Source organism: Eucyclogobius newberryi, unplaced genomic scaffold (genome assembly GCF_026437365.1).
Source record: "Eucyclogobius newberryi isolate DKJ021-1_F unplaced genomic scaffold, fEucNew1.0.hap1 SCAF_17, whole genome shotgun sequence".
NCBI lineage: Eukaryota > Metazoa > Chordata > Actinopteri > Gobiiformes > Gobiidae > Eucyclogobius > Eucyclogobius newberryi.
Genome location: NW_027315801.1, coordinates 33,742,148 through 33,757,489, shown reverse-complemented (window position 1 = coordinate 33,757,489; position 15,342 = coordinate 33,742,148). Strand labels below are relative to the sequence as shown.

General features: G+C 42.3%; 1 protein-coding gene across 3 annotated transcripts in view; it reads left to right on the top strand.

Moving 5' to 3' along the window:
- Positions 1-15,342, top strand: part of pex14 (peroxisomal biogenesis factor 14) — a 70,796-nt gene that overhangs the window by 35,821 nt on the left and 19,633 nt on the right. For all 3 annotated transcript variants that reach the window (XM_072450176.1, XM_072450175.1, XM_072450173.1), the window contains exons 3-6: positions 2,793-2,877; positions 9,208-9,333; positions 11,910-11,995; positions 13,472-13,574. In XM_072450176.1, coding sequence (XP_072306277.1) covers positions 2,793-2,877; positions 9,208-9,333; positions 11,910-11,995; positions 13,472-13,574 — 400 coding nt within the window. The remainder of the gene's footprint in view (positions 1-2,792; positions 2,878-9,207; positions 9,334-11,909; positions 11,996-13,471; positions 13,575-15,342) is intronic.

The window sequence follows — 15,342 nt, the reverse complement described above, 5'->3', positions numbered from 1 at the left end:
CAATTAAAATGGCTAATAACTGCTGTAAACAATAAAACAAGTATACATCTCTAGATTAAGGTCGTTCTGTCAACTGGAAGAACTGGTAAGTCAGACACGTATAAGGCAGTGACTCGTTCTGTCGGAGGAACTGAAGAAACCATTTGGACGAGAACCAAAAGGTCTTCACATTTACAGACTTTTGTGCAGTTAGTATTATTTGTTTTGCCAACTGTCAAGTAGTGCGTGTGTGTGTCGGCAGCTTTGATGACTGAGAGATACAGTTTGATCTTAAAGAATAAAGAAAAACGAGTACAGACGATCTAACTAAGGATTGGTAATAAAACTTCAATGTATTTTGTATTATTTGTATTATTTTGTATTATGTATTAGGCCAGTTGTTAGCCTCTTACTTCCTTTTAAATGTCATTCATTTTTAGTTTATTAATACCGTACATTGAACTCCTCTTAAGGAGATTTAATATGCAATGTTAAGCCTAGAAACCTTTGTTAATATTCAAATATAAAATTCAAATCAAATCAAATCAAATCAATTTATTTTTGTAAGGCCCAAAATCACAACAACAGTTGCCTCTGAGGGCCACAGGGAGAAATGTATCAACAATGTCTGTGGTGGCGATGAAGTCAGACAATGTCTGTGGTGGCGAGGGACGATGTCCCAGGGTCCTCTGTCCTTAGACTCTCCTTCTCGGCCAGGAAAAACTACAAAAAAAACCTCTTTGGGAAAAAAGCGTAGAAACCTGGGGGAGTTCCAGTGAAGGAGAGATCCGACTCTCACAGACGGACAGACGGACACGAGGAGACTGGAGCTGGACCCACTCTTCAGGCAGAAGAGGGACCGTCTGAGGCGAGCTGGACCCACTCTTCAGGCAGATGAGGGACCGTCGGAGGCGAGCTGGACCCACTCTTCAGGCAGAAGAGGGACCGTCTAGAGGCGAGCTGGACCCACTCTTCAGGCAGAAGAGGGACCGTCTAGAGGCGAGCTGGACCCACTCTTCAGGCAGAAGAGGGACCGTCTGAGTCGAGCTGGACCCACTCTTCAGGCAGAAGAGGGACCGTCTGAGTCGAGCTGGACCCACTCTTCAGGCAGAAGAGGGACCGTCGGAGGCGAGCTGGACCCACTCTTCAGGCAGAAGAGGGACCGTCTAGAGGCGAGCTGGACCCACTCTTCAGGCAGATGAGGGACCGTCGGAGGCGAGCTGGACCCACTCTTCAGGCAGAAGAGGGACCGTCTAGAGGCGAGCTGGACCCACTCTTCAGGCAGAAGAGGGACCGTCTAGAGGCGAGCTGGACCCACTCTTCAGGCAGAAGAGGGACCGTCTGAGTCGAGCTGGACCCACTCTTCAGGCAGAAGAGGGACCGTCTGAGTCGAGCTGGACCCACTCTTCAGGCAGAAGAGGGACCGTCGGAGGCGAACTGGACCCACTCTTCAGGCAGATGAGGGACCGTCGGAGGCGAGCTGGACCCACTCTTCAGGCAGAAGAGGGACCGTCGGAGGCGAGCTGGACCCACTCTTCAGGCAGATGAGGGACCGTCGGAGGCGAACTGGACCCACTCTTCAGGCAGATGAGGGACCGTCGGAGGCGAGCTGGACCCACTCTTCAGGCAGATGAGGGACCGACTGAGGCGAGCTGGACCCACTCTTCAGGCAGATGTTGAGGCATGTTTACTACAATACTGTGATACTTTGAAGAACCAGAGAGGCCAGATCCACCCATGTGCCTACTTTCACACTGGAGGGCTTTTATGACTGAAACTTTAGTTGGTTTCTGAAGTTTCCACATTTCCCGTACATTATAGGTTCTTCTGCACCGCAATTACCCCAGACAAGTTTAAACTGCTATTGTTTTGGATTATAACGGTTCATAGTATATGCAATGCATTACCCAAAGCGAATTACCACTGGCAGGGCGTTCAATCACTTTGTATCTTTCAACACTAAGAGAAAAGAAGAGTAATCAAAACCTTTCAACCTATTACAGGGATGACTTTTACAATTGAATCACGGGGACCACAGGTGCGATAATAAGTCATCTATACCCCTCCTCCAGCGCCTTTCCCCCGTTCTCTGCGTTCTTCCGTATTCATCTATTTTAAGCGGCGCCACTTCACGGCGCCCTCTGCAAATTTATGTTTTAATGCCATTTGAAGACTTTTTTTTCCAACCTCGGGTTCTTGGAAATGCATACTGGGGTGGAAAAATTAAGGTGCATCTCGAAGGAAAACATAATAGAATCGATGAACGCTGTGCACTTAAAACGACTGCTGTTCTGATGCTATTTAACGTTCTGGTGCATTAACGTTTCAAGTCATTACAACATCCCGGCTCGGCTGATTCGATCATGCCAGGTTTTTAACTGGAAGAATTGCAGAACTTTTCAGCCTAGGATTCTCAAGTTATTAGATACAAATGATCACCTCTGCATTAAGTATAGATTTTCTCCCAGTGTGCACTTAAGAATGGAAGTTTGTCTTTAAGAGGCTAATAGCGAATTAAGCTCCATCCTCCATTTGTCCAGCACTCCTGATGGGCTAATTTTATAACTGCTGATTTGGTCATTCCCCACATTTAGCTGGAAAGTGGTCAGGTGTGGTCTTCCTTATACAGCGAGCCGGGGCGTAAAGGGGCTTTGAAGCAACGATCAAATCCATTTATTTTTTCATAACGAACCATTTTCTTAAAGAAGGTCTAGACTGTTGTTTGCTGGAGTTGAAAGCCCCACTTTGCTGCGAGCTTCTACCTCACGCGTTATCTCATTATGATGAATTAAATCACATCTCTCTTTCTGCAGATTACCACCGCCGTGAAATTTCTCCAGAACCCGAAAGTACGTCAGAGTCCCCTGGCAACGCGGAAAGCCTTCCTCGCAAAAAAAGGTGAGCGATTAGATTAGTTTTTGATATATACCAGTCGCAGCTAATGTTAAAATCCATATGCTGATGTTGCGGCGTGAGATCTGATTTTTTTGTGTGTGTAAAAGGTCATAGGTCAGGGCTGTCGCTCTTGGCCCCCAGGGGAAGGAAACGGGGTCGATTTGAGCTTGGGAGAGCATGATTCAGCCACTGTGAATAAATGACAAACCAGTCGGGATGCTCCTTTGGGTTCAGGCAAATTAATATTGACAAACTCTCTCTGCATTTTCAATGGAATTATCAATATTGCCTTCCAGCGTTTTAACCCTTTTACTTAATTTAACTGTTATCATAAATTTGAGGCATGACGCAAGGTTTTTTTTCCAGGCAGCCAGAAATCGTTGGCTGGCTTTTCAATTTCTTTACAATTCATTCAGATTATTTCTGACACAATATTGTTTGCCCAATAAAACTTGCAAAAAGGCTTTATTGCTCTGAACTAATTTAAGTCGGTTCAATACGAGTTGCTGGGTGGAAGTGCGCACGGGTTTGCCATGTAATCTTTGACTCAGCCTACAGCCCTCACCTCACATAAACTCAGTGTTTTTACAGAGCAGTTGTTTACTCGTGGGATTGTACGGCCGCTGTTGTTGTTCGGGGAGTTTGCCATAGCATTAGAGGAGCCAAAGAGTGAAAAGTGAGCCTAAAAGCTGATGACTGCTGGCCGTAACCTGACACCAAATCTATGGCTGCCGGCTGCTACTACACCGGTCTCCAATGACTCCCTTTAAATTGCTCTTTTTTTCCCTCATTATTGACAACAAAAGGCTTTTTATGATTGGTCACAATACAGTCATCAATACTACATGATGTTAGGTTACACCCATTTTAGTTTTGACTTTGCTTTGTTTAAAAACTCCCACTGAGCTCTGCCTCTAAAACAGAGTCTTACTGCACTTTGTGGCTATGAAATATGTATGACGCCTTAATGCAGATTTATTTTGGAAAGTCGGTTCCACTGTAGATCTAAACAAGAAGGCTCGATTTGCATAAAGGCATTGATCTCAGGAAGAGAGAGGCTAAAGATAAGAGAAAGAGCAATGAAACACCAGGCACAGAGTACTTTTGAGTAGCACTCTGCAATATAACTTTTGACTTTGAATCACATTTAAATAGAATACACTCCATAAGAGACTGTGGAGGCTGCACTGCTCAGCACAAACCTACACAATGAATCTCTCACACTTCTGCTACATGTACATTTATGCTCGGGTCCTTCACGCTGCACAGCTGTATTTGATCCAACAACAACTTAGCAAAGTGTAAAAATTGTCTGTTAAAAGCTTATATTTTTAACAAGCGATATTAGAATGTATTCACCAAAAACGTTTAGCTATAAACTCAAATGAAAATCAGTGCCTATATATAACAGGGGTTGCACAATAAATGATCAGGGACGCGTACGGTTACAAATGAGTAACACAGTTTTAAAAAATATATTTATATATTATATATATAATTCTATATAAAAGCAGTTGTCACAAACAAAGACAACAGTGTTTTGTTGACTTTGATTTAATGTGGTGATGTGTTTGTTCAGTCACTTGGGCTGAAACACAATTTTCTCGTAAGCTGTGCTCCACAGTATGAAATCCTTATATAATTTTCCTCATTTTTTACTAGGCCCATATAGCCCTCTCAACCTTTTGACCCAGAAACTCAATCACACGCTCGCTCCCTCTGCTGCTGCAGCAAATGTGTCCGTCTTAATTTCTAATACAGTTTAATGTCATATTTATGTAAATACTGCTGGATTTTACTTTGTATTAACAGCCAGAAATGTCAAAGCACACATAAAATAAAACAATACCATCTCCCGGTGGAGTGGAATTTAAATTGGATTCCCCGTGCTGCAATGTTTATGCTGGACAGCTGATGAAGGGGAAAATAGGGCCCACTTTGATTGCATGTTGCAGGATCTTTACACAATAATCTCGTCTGTGCATATTATTCCTTTGCACATTTGAGCCCTAATCTGCACTGAAGGATGGCTCTCCAGCTGCACCGCCTGCTTTCCAAAGAGATCTTAATAGCCTGGTTTATTTCAATATTCATTGAAAAATATAATTTTCTGTTTTCCTTCAACTGTCAATTTCAGGGTATGAATTGGCAATTATGCAGTCTAATATTTGGAGCTGCCCTTCTGTGCTGTTGAATAAACTGCCTCAAATGTTGAAACTTCAACGCTCAGGCTTAATATGAATCTCCATTCAAGACTTTTTTTTCACCAGACTAAGGAAATGAAGTGCATTTAAGTTGTCAGGGAGCCATCTTGAAGCAATTTAGTTTTACTTGTCGGTTCCAAGAGCAAGTAAATTTTATTGAGTTTGAGTGAAATATAATGTGCGGCACATTCATTTAGTGAATTGTGCCATCTATGTCCTCTACAATTAGCAGATGTAACTACTAAAGAGCGCCATTTTGTCAGTACCATTTAGAGCAGACAATTAGCAGTTACTCACATAATTACCAAAAAATCCAATTCTCAGTGCTAAGTCAACAGCATTTTACTGTGGCGCGTGTCAATTTGACCGTGACTCCAAACCTGACGGCGCTTTGAAGCATCAGCCCACCAGAACCAGGACGGCTTTTGGTTTACTTTGTACTATTTACTACTGCTATAAATAATACTGCAAAATCACATAAACTCATATTTATGCAGAAGTCATTGGATGTTTATATGGTGCAAGTGTAAATGTTTAACTTTTTCCACCAACTTTCAATGTAATTTAACATGTAACGTTTATGGCAGATGCCCTTCCTGGTGCAACCTTCTCTAAGCTTAGGATGGAATGATATTTTTTTGAGGGTGCAAGGGAAATTTGTCATTTTAATTTGGTGAAAGATTATTACTACAACCACTTTATACCACCAAACATGAAATTCCCTGTTTTGCAGAATGACATGGAGGTTTGAACTGTGACGGGTTGAGATTTTGTGATCGAAGTAAAAGCAGCGTCAAAGAGGCAGCGATTCTTCATAGACATAAATATCCTCACGACTGATCCCTTTTTTATGCTGTCCGAGTTGAGTTGAATAAATAATGCTAATAGCTTTCACCCTGAGCAGAGGGCCAGCGGTCAAGGGTCGTCCGAACACAGGTAGGCTGTAGGACCATTACCATAGAGCTGCTCTGAAGGTAAGGAAGGGCTTCATCATCCCACATATTAATAGGATGCAGTTTGTAAGTGGGGTTATGCCACTCACCTCCCGGACAAAAATGACAATGACCAAGGCCTGTGGAGAAGGTAAAGAAATTGATGTGGTTATAAATTACTCCACGGCGCCACCTAGCCGAGGCCTTGCCTACTTTGTCATGAGTACAAGCAGGCGATAAAGCAGGGAAATGAGAGCAGAGTCCCCCTTTTAATACATAAATGAATAGTGTATGAGAGTGGTCATTATTTAAGACCCACAGTTGTCCTGGACCAAACAATATGGACAATCAGGGTCGTCAAAACGAGTTGCACTTACTTCTTAGTAACCCATTGACCTCCATTTATTTCTGACCTGTTCCTTACATCTTTTTTTCCAAATTTGATATTCAAAATGTAAGTCATTTTCAGTCAAGGGCACTTTGATAATTCAGGCCTTGGAGGACAGGGGAAAAGGCATTCACCTTTTACCGCCTCAAATATTTTAGTAAGCAATTTTTATAATTGGTTGTCCGGCCTAGGTCTTGACCCATAAAGTCCAGAAGTGCCAGAAACCAAGAAATGGATTTAATGTGTGGGCCTTGCTGCGTCTTTGCCCTTTAAAAAAAAGCGGAGAGAATATGAGGCGGTGAAAATAGAGCTGTAAATAACATGACGAGCAATGGGTTTTCCTTTAAATAAATACCGATCAGGTTTATGTTGAAAGACAATAGAAAACGTAGCCCAGATATGCAGTTTACAGTATTTATAGCTGTAATATCGAGGTGCCAGCACCGTAATTTCATGCCCCAATGAGAATGGCAAGGTCAAAGCAAATGCTTTGGCTGAGCATCTGCTAATACGGTGACTCATAAACAGGCCCCGCGTGTATCAGGTGCACCAAATAATACAGTATAATGAAATACAGAATAGCTTTCCATTATTGTGCTTTTTTATGGTGTCATCATTAGGTGTAATTTATGTTTAAAAAAAAAAAGAAAAAAATCTCCCCCAGGTTGATGTGAAATGAGGATCTGAGGGTCATTCCACAGGTTTGGGAACAGATAATAAAATTTAAAATCCTTTTTGTCTTTTTTCCTTTTATATGTAAAATTCACTTTCACCTTGCTCGGATCTAAGGGCGCTTTCATTTACTGTCGTCTTCCTCTCAACAATAAACAGATCAGAGACTACAACAACTTGGGGAGCTGTAATTTAACTAGAAACAGCTTTAGTGTGGTATTTCCATGTGTTTTGTTTGTCCTACAAGATAAAACCCCTTTCATTTGTTGCATAAATAACATCAAAGATGCTAACGTTCATTTAGATGTACATACATTAAGCTCCGCACTGGTCCAAAAGTAGAGATTGAAAAACAGATTTCAAGGTGAAAGGAGAAAACCTGAAGCATGTTTTTATTTCTTTGCATTGGTAAATCTGAGAGCCCTGTGTCTCACTCAATAGTCTGCCACCGTGCAGTCTGCTGTGGTCAGATGGAGCCGGAGTCCAGGGACACATTATTGCTTATTTGACAGTGAGTCGGACTGCACAAACTCAGCACATGGCGCTCGCCACTTCCTGGCACTCAGGACCTTCTCTAGACTCAGGGCTGGCCAATATTTACTTTCAATTATTCAACCATTTTCATGGCCATTTGAAGTCCTCTGAGCTTTTAAATAGGTGACTGAGGCACCTCCTGTTGGTGCGAGATTTGTGGTAAATTATCAAAGGCTTTCTTTATGCCTAGACGGCTATTAAGGAAAAGGTAAAGAGCTATTTATTTGTTCATTCAGGTAATCAAGATGGGATTATGTGGGAGTTTGCGTTAATCATAATGACTTTGTCTATCTTCATTCACAATAATGAATTTTGTTAACACTTGTTAGTACTAAAATACTGAGACACCTTCGCACTTTGTGATTCTGTACAGGTTTATGTCAGATGACTCTTTATTTATCTGGTCTGAGATGTTTTTAGAACAGAGTAGACATATGTATGTTTTACACTGGATATTGATCCAGAAGCTTTCCATTTATCCAGGCTTGGAGCTAATGCAAAGAGTGCACTTGTGATCGGTTTCAAATAATATAACTACTGCATATGACACGTAATTGTATGAAGGTGTGGATCTATTATGCTGCTTGACTTCTGCATGTTTACCTCTTAAAATGTCAGTCTTTTTATGCTGTTACTATTAATATAACCTGAGCGCTCTTCACTTCACTCTTTTCCTGTTTGTCTCGCAAAGGAAAGTGGAAGCTCTTTTCTAAGCATTTATAAATTCTCTGGTTCCCACGGGAGAAGGTCAAGTAAAAGGATGTGTTTCAAAGGGATTTTCCGTCAATAACCTGGTAGTACCGTAAGTGCTGACATGGTTTCTATACAAAGCATTATTATTCTCGTAAAGAGTGAAGTTATTATGCTTAAAACAAAGTCTTCTGATTTGTTATTTAATGATTTTCTTCAAATTATATCTGAGAAGTTTTAATTGTTCTTTCTTTGTTTAGACTACGCTGCTTATTAAAAGACCCACAGCAATAGCGGCATATGGCACCTGAAATAAAATCCTTTCTTGCCACAAAAGGAGATGTTCATATTAGATTTTTTCTCCTCCTCCCCTCTGACTCTCCATCAGGGAGCCCTTTGCAATTTAATCATCACTAAAATCATTAAAAAGATCTGAAGATTAAATTATATTGGCATTTGCAAAATTATGTAATACATTTACATTACAATGAAGAAATTAAAATAATGCATTTTGGCTGTCTGGGGTGTATGAAATCTCCACATGGGAAATATAACTGCAGAAGTGGTCAGACTGTTATTTTCTGTGCCTTTGGTGGCCGTTAATAGGTTGGGCGAGTTTCAGATTTCATTGTACCGAGCTCTCCACACTATCTCCCTTTGATGGATGTCCCTGAAACAGAAGCCCTCCGTGGGATTTCTGAATTATAAAATGAAAATGCGTTTTTGAGAAGAGGGGGAAATTGAATGAAGATTAGACATAGTTCCACCAAGTTGTACTTTGAAGGTTTGCGAGGATCTTGGGAAGTAGTTAAGTGTGTAATATGGCGGAGCAAAGAGCCATTCGGTCCATTCCATTAAAACAGTCCCTTCTGATGTCTCTAATAACTTCTCTGCGCTGTATCTTTTGGCGCAGGCTTGACGGATGTGGAGGTGGAGTTGGCTTTGCAGCGCTCCGGCAGCACAGAGGAGGTCCTGCCACTGAGCCCTGTGGGACCTCTCTATCCTGTACCGCCAGCCCACCTGGTCCCGGGACCACCCAGTGAGTGCTTATCTCAGGTTTATCTTTTACCGTGTGGATCGTCACTTAGGTTCTTATGCAAACGGATTAGAAATGAGACCATAAATGCATGTGTACGAGAGTGAATGTCAGTCTGCAACTTCAGTGGTCATTGTCCAAAAATGTGTTTCCAGCCTTTCACAAGTTCGACCTTTTAAAGTTTGACCATTTCTTTTATGGCTGTAGTCGACTAAAAACATGCCCCGTTAAGCGACAAGTGGACTGAAAAGGACAGCGGCAAAAAAAATTGGCAAATTCTCAAAATGTATCTCTATGATCCATATATTTGAGCCAAACTGCACTCACAAGACCACAGCTGCACAGGAGTTCATTCAAGACCAACTTTTTATCAGAAAAAAGTCCTTGGAAACACTTTATGTATGCACAGAATCAGAGTAAACTCTTAATAAATCCTTATATTCTAAATAAAACCATTAGTATTAGTTGACTATTGCACATTTTGATCGACCAAAACGCCATCGATCGATCAATCAATCAACTAAAGGACAAAAGGTCCACAGTCCTAGTCAACACCACCCAGACGCCACTGGTAAAAGTGCCAAACTTGACATAACTCAAATACAGTGTCATTTTGCAGATGTTTTTGACTTGATCTAAACTTGAGCACTCGACCGCTTGTTGCTCACTTGTCTCTGTCCTCTCAGAATCGCCTCAAAAGTTCTGACACAGCTCGATCCTGCTCAAGTGTCACTCTGCCATCTTGCCACAGAGGGCTCCACCCTGGCAGGACCTTTCTGCAGCACCAGTATCTTTATTACCTCAGGAGGTTATGAGCGCTGTCCACTGATTTACCAATGCAGAATGAAGTCCGGCGTAATGCTTAACCTATATGACAATGATTCCAGATGTATTCCACCCTCATTTATTACCACACTGTCCTTGACTCCCTCGGCATCTCATGTTTTGTAATGAAAGTGATGTTGATGGGATGGCCATGTAGTTAGGGGAGACTAGCGGCTCGCTGTCCATAGTGGGGGTTTTATATCAAAACGGCTATAAGGGAGCTGCATAATGAGGTGAGTGTGAGGAGTCTTGTATGGGGGGTCACGCCGAAAAGAGGGGGCTACCTACCTTTGATGTCCTTGTTATGGGGACGGTGCACGGGGACCTGCATCCATCTCTGTCGAAGTAATGGATACTCTGATCTCTATTTTCACGCGCTAGAAGGACAGGAAGGCCTCCACTGAACCCAATAAATTTGAGAGGAGATTGGAAAAACGGGGGATGGAGACCACAGTTCCAGCGGCTTAAGTGACCAAATAAAAAAGGAAGATGGCAGAGTGGAAGTGGAAGAGGGGGAAAAAAGCGGCGATCGAGGCAGAATGAGAGGTCCTAAAGAGGGTAGAGAGCACGCAGAGACCCCCGCGATGCAGTCAGGCTGGTTCAGGGTCAACCCTCTCCAAGGACTCCCAGGCCTTTGAAAAGCATTCTGGGATAGGAGGCAGGCTATTGCAGCTGTAATGTTGATGAGGACCCAAATTTATGTGGTTACCATATGGATGTGGCGGGGAAATGATTCAACATTTTCGATAGTAAAGGTTACAAGTTCACCCCCAGATGCAGCGGGAGCCATGAAAAATGTGCTGGGGAATAATACAGCATTCACCTTGAAAATGGACCATAAAGTCCAGTCCAGTGCGTCCTGTTTGATTTGCATGTCAAATCATGCAGGTGGTAAGCTACAAATCAATCTGGTTTACTTACTTCAAGCTACTGAGCCCATTAGGTGAAATCAGAGCTATAATAGAATATCAATGCTGTTCTTCAGTGGACAAGCCTCTGATAATTTCCTATTCATTTCTGCACTAAAGTAAATAAAGGCAAAACGGCTGTAATTTCTTCATAGCAGTTTGTCGTTTAGTGACATTTTCAGTTGAATGCCTCTTATGTGGGGAATTTCCACCTTGACAGACAGTTGGCCTACCCAGATGACAGCCAGAACAATGACACATTTTTATTTGATCTGTCACTCAGCTAAACTGTCAGTTCAAAAATGCACATGCCAGGAACTGTTGGCTTCAAACACACCACAGTAAATCATATAGCACATGACAAATACAAGTTTAAAGAAATAAATGAATAAGGATGCCAATTTTAAACCACATGATAGTAACTTTTCTGTGGGCTTGCATTAAGGTACACTGTGCAACTTTTCAGGGGAATGGTTTTCTATTATTCCTGTCTCCATGGAGATGTTTTGTTTGCCTGGAATTTTGCACAGTATGATAATCAACCCATTCATCTCCAAGTTAACTTACAGGTCGTTTTTGTGGAGAAACGAGCCCGCTCACAGAAAGAATGAATATTTTTCTGTATTTCTTCCATTGATGAAAACACATGTAATTGAATACATTCAAAATACACGTCATAATGAGGTCAAAGCAATGACGGCTCCATCGAAACAAGCAGGTGGCAGATTCTCCAACAAAAACCTCACATACTACACCTTAAGTTTTATTCCTCAAAGGTTGTTTTCTGGTGTGGATATAGTTTGTGTGGTATTGAACTCATAATTTCACATGTTTTTCAATTGCCAGTTCCACGAGGCTACAGATGGAGGGACTACGGCGCGCTCACAGTCATCATGGTGGGCATCGCCTTTGGCTTTCATCAGCTTTACAAAGTAAGTCATACCTCTCTGTCCTAACCGTAGTTAACCTAACCGTTAATTTTTCTCTTAAATTTATCACGCACATTATAGGCCGCTTCCTAAGATCTCTCACGTCTGCCTCTCCCTGATAGTGCATTTTAAATTGGTGGGCTTTGCTAGTACATCAGTTTATGATGAATGATGGTGCCTGTGCAGTATGTAACATCAGTCGGGCCTTGTTATTAAAGCGCCCTGCTTTACGTCAAAGCATGAGCTCATCTGAAACCTCCTTTTAAACTTTCTCCCCCGCCTCCTGCGCTGTTATACATTTTCCTTCTTTTACAAAATATAGTTGCTAACACGGCACACATCCCTGTTTTTGACATGGGCCCATCTAAAAATAATCGGCCTGGTTTTTATCAGGCTTAGCAGCCCTTGAACAGGAGCTCATGGGCCCCTTGTCCCCGCTGACATTAATCCCATAGTGGTTGTTAGTAGTAGTCTGAGTGGCATGTGGAAGCCATTACTCTCCTCTTAGAGCAGGACTCGGGCTGGTGCACTGGCTGTTGGTGTGGATGACAAGCTGCTTCACCTCTCTGTGTAAGTGAGTGTCTGTCATGTACATGCAGATGCCGATCTGACCCTGTGGCACATATTGGCTCCTCCTCAGATCCTGTTATGTCCCGATATTTCATTCTTCTTACGCAGCCTTTCAGAAGACATGTACATTTAGGGCCCTTATCCTTGTCTCCTTGTGCTCTTTATTGACAAAATCACATTGAACCAGTCCTCCAGCTCTGCCGTGTATCCCGGGAGGTGGTTCCCTGGCGGGACTGCACAGGTTGCTGTCATGTCACTGGAGCGTGGCGCCAGTCGCACCATATGTCCGAGCTTCTGCCCATACTTTATTTACGTTCTGGAGCGCCTTGTAAACACCGCACTCACAGCAGCACACTTATTAATTACCACATGTTGACACTCATTTAATCTTTTTCTCTAAAAGTGTTTATTACTTGTGCTAGTGTGGCCAGTTGGCACCTGGGTTGGAACGAAGCACTGGCAGCAGGCTGTGCGAACTCAAATTGTTGTTTTAGTATTCAAAGCCATGAGACACGTTTAACAGTTCTTTAGTGATATTACATACATCAATATCAGTCAAACAGTTCATCCACAGTCACAATCAAGCAGTTTTTATATTTATTTGTGTTTTGTTATGTTTTGAATAGATTCTCATGGTGTTTATAATGTGTAATGCCAGTAAAAGTGAAAACTGATTTTCCAGAAATCAGAAAGAAATAAAAAAAAATCAGCAAATCCTGAAATGTCTCCTGGAATATTGTGTACTGTTTTTATAGTTCATTAATATATAACAGTGCCTTATTTCTCTAACAGCTTTCAGCCCACACGGACTCAGTAGACGGTGTCTTTGACCATGTATTACTGTGTGGTGTAGGTGGCCTTGTCTCTTCCTCCAGAGACTGAAACACCGTGGCTTGTTTTTAATTGCAGAAATACATCCTTCCCCTCATTATGGGCAGCCGAGAGGACAAGAAGCATCTGCAGCGGATGGAGAACAACATTGCGGCGATGAGTGGCACGCTGACACAGACAGGTGAAGATTAATATCTTCATCACTTTCTCCCTCCTTAACATTTTCCCTCATTTATCTGTCGCCAAAATCGGGGGGCCCCGCACGTTTTTAACAAATGACGCCGCTGTCATTTCGCTTTAATTTGAAATTGCTTGTTTACTGTCAGGCCCGGCTCAATTAATTACGTTTCGCTGAAAAGCTCTTAACCTCCGAATATTAATGAGGAGTTGGGAAATGACAACTTTTCTTCCTCTCGCCTCATCCACTCTCGCCCCCTCCCATCTGTCTCCCCCCCGACAGCCTCACCCCCATCCAAACCTCTGTCATCATCTACAGCCTCCTCCCCATAGGTGGTGAGAAAGTTCATTTTAATTTGAGTGTGTACATGCATGTATAGGTCTGTGTGTGTTAGCGTAGCGACGCTGCGTGTTGTCTGGGCGCAGCACCGGCCCTAGTGTGATTACGTGTACAGTGACAGGTGCGGCTCCCGGGTTGGACAGGTGAGGAGTCCAAACCTGGCTGTCAAACTGCAGGAGAGAAGGATGCTTTCGGCGACTCGTCAGTATAATTATAAATCCAGGGAGGCGTAAATGAGAGGGGCATCTCACAAAGTTTGGGCTCGTTAGCGGCCGTGACGAGCTCGAGTGTGTTTTCACCTGAAAGACACTCTTCACTATTTGACAATTTAAGTCCATTATAAAGCTCTCTGGTTTGAGGTTGTAAAAGCGTTGAGCTTTTTATTTTAATTAATTTACACTGATAACGTTGGGGAGAAAATTATATTATTATTTTCTTCCATACATTCAATATTTAGACATTTCATCATCAATCATATATTAATTTGAGTGGTAAATTGATTACTCTGATCAATATTTAATTATCTTGACTAAAAAATGGTATGAAAACTACAATAAAAAGTGGTTCGATGATCCCTTTAACATTAGATTGAAAAAACACTACAATTAATGTTTGTGCGTCTGGAATGATAAAATACATATTGATGCAAAGTAAATGTACAATTGCTGGATTGATGTAATGACGTTGTGACGACGTCCTCTGCTGGTTACATGTTTTATTAGATTATACCTGTTCTATTACTTTCAATAGCCCGTTCATACAAAGCCATATTTTCCAAGTTCGTCATATCCTCCTCTGCTCTCCAAAAGTAAACAAATTCTGTTTGATTTTATAGCTTATGCCCTGAGCCAACTTTATCATTTCATCCGCAGGCACACCCTGACCATTCTTTTCAGGTCGTTGCCGAGCAGGAGCCGTGTGGCATTGCGTGCGAGGTGTGCCACCCTGAATCTGTTTAACAAATATGCTCTCGTTTATGGTCATTTTCACCAACTATGCAAACACATTTCCTCTCTGAATCACAGTGCCCTTTATTCTTCCTGCTTTTTGGACACATGCCATGCCAAAGCACAACCCATGATTTGTTTGGTGGCAGGTTTAATACACTTTATACCTCCTGTAAAAAATACAGTCCTATTCTTCAGCCGATGTTGTGAACTAATTTGCTATGACTGCAGTGGCCAAGCTGCTATTGTAGTTAATGACTGTTGTAGTTAACAGTTGGGGAGAGGGGTTGCAATTACACTGAGTTTCTCCCTCAGATTTGCCTTTGTCTTCCCCTCTCTCTCTCTCCCTCCTGTAATAGCGCCCGTCCGCCTCACCGCTGCCAATTGCTTGAGCCCCCCTTTTGTTAAAGTTCATGCATTTCTCTAGTGCCGGGCCCAATGAGGTGAATGGGGGGGACTGCATTAGCCGCTCACCAGTCCGCTGG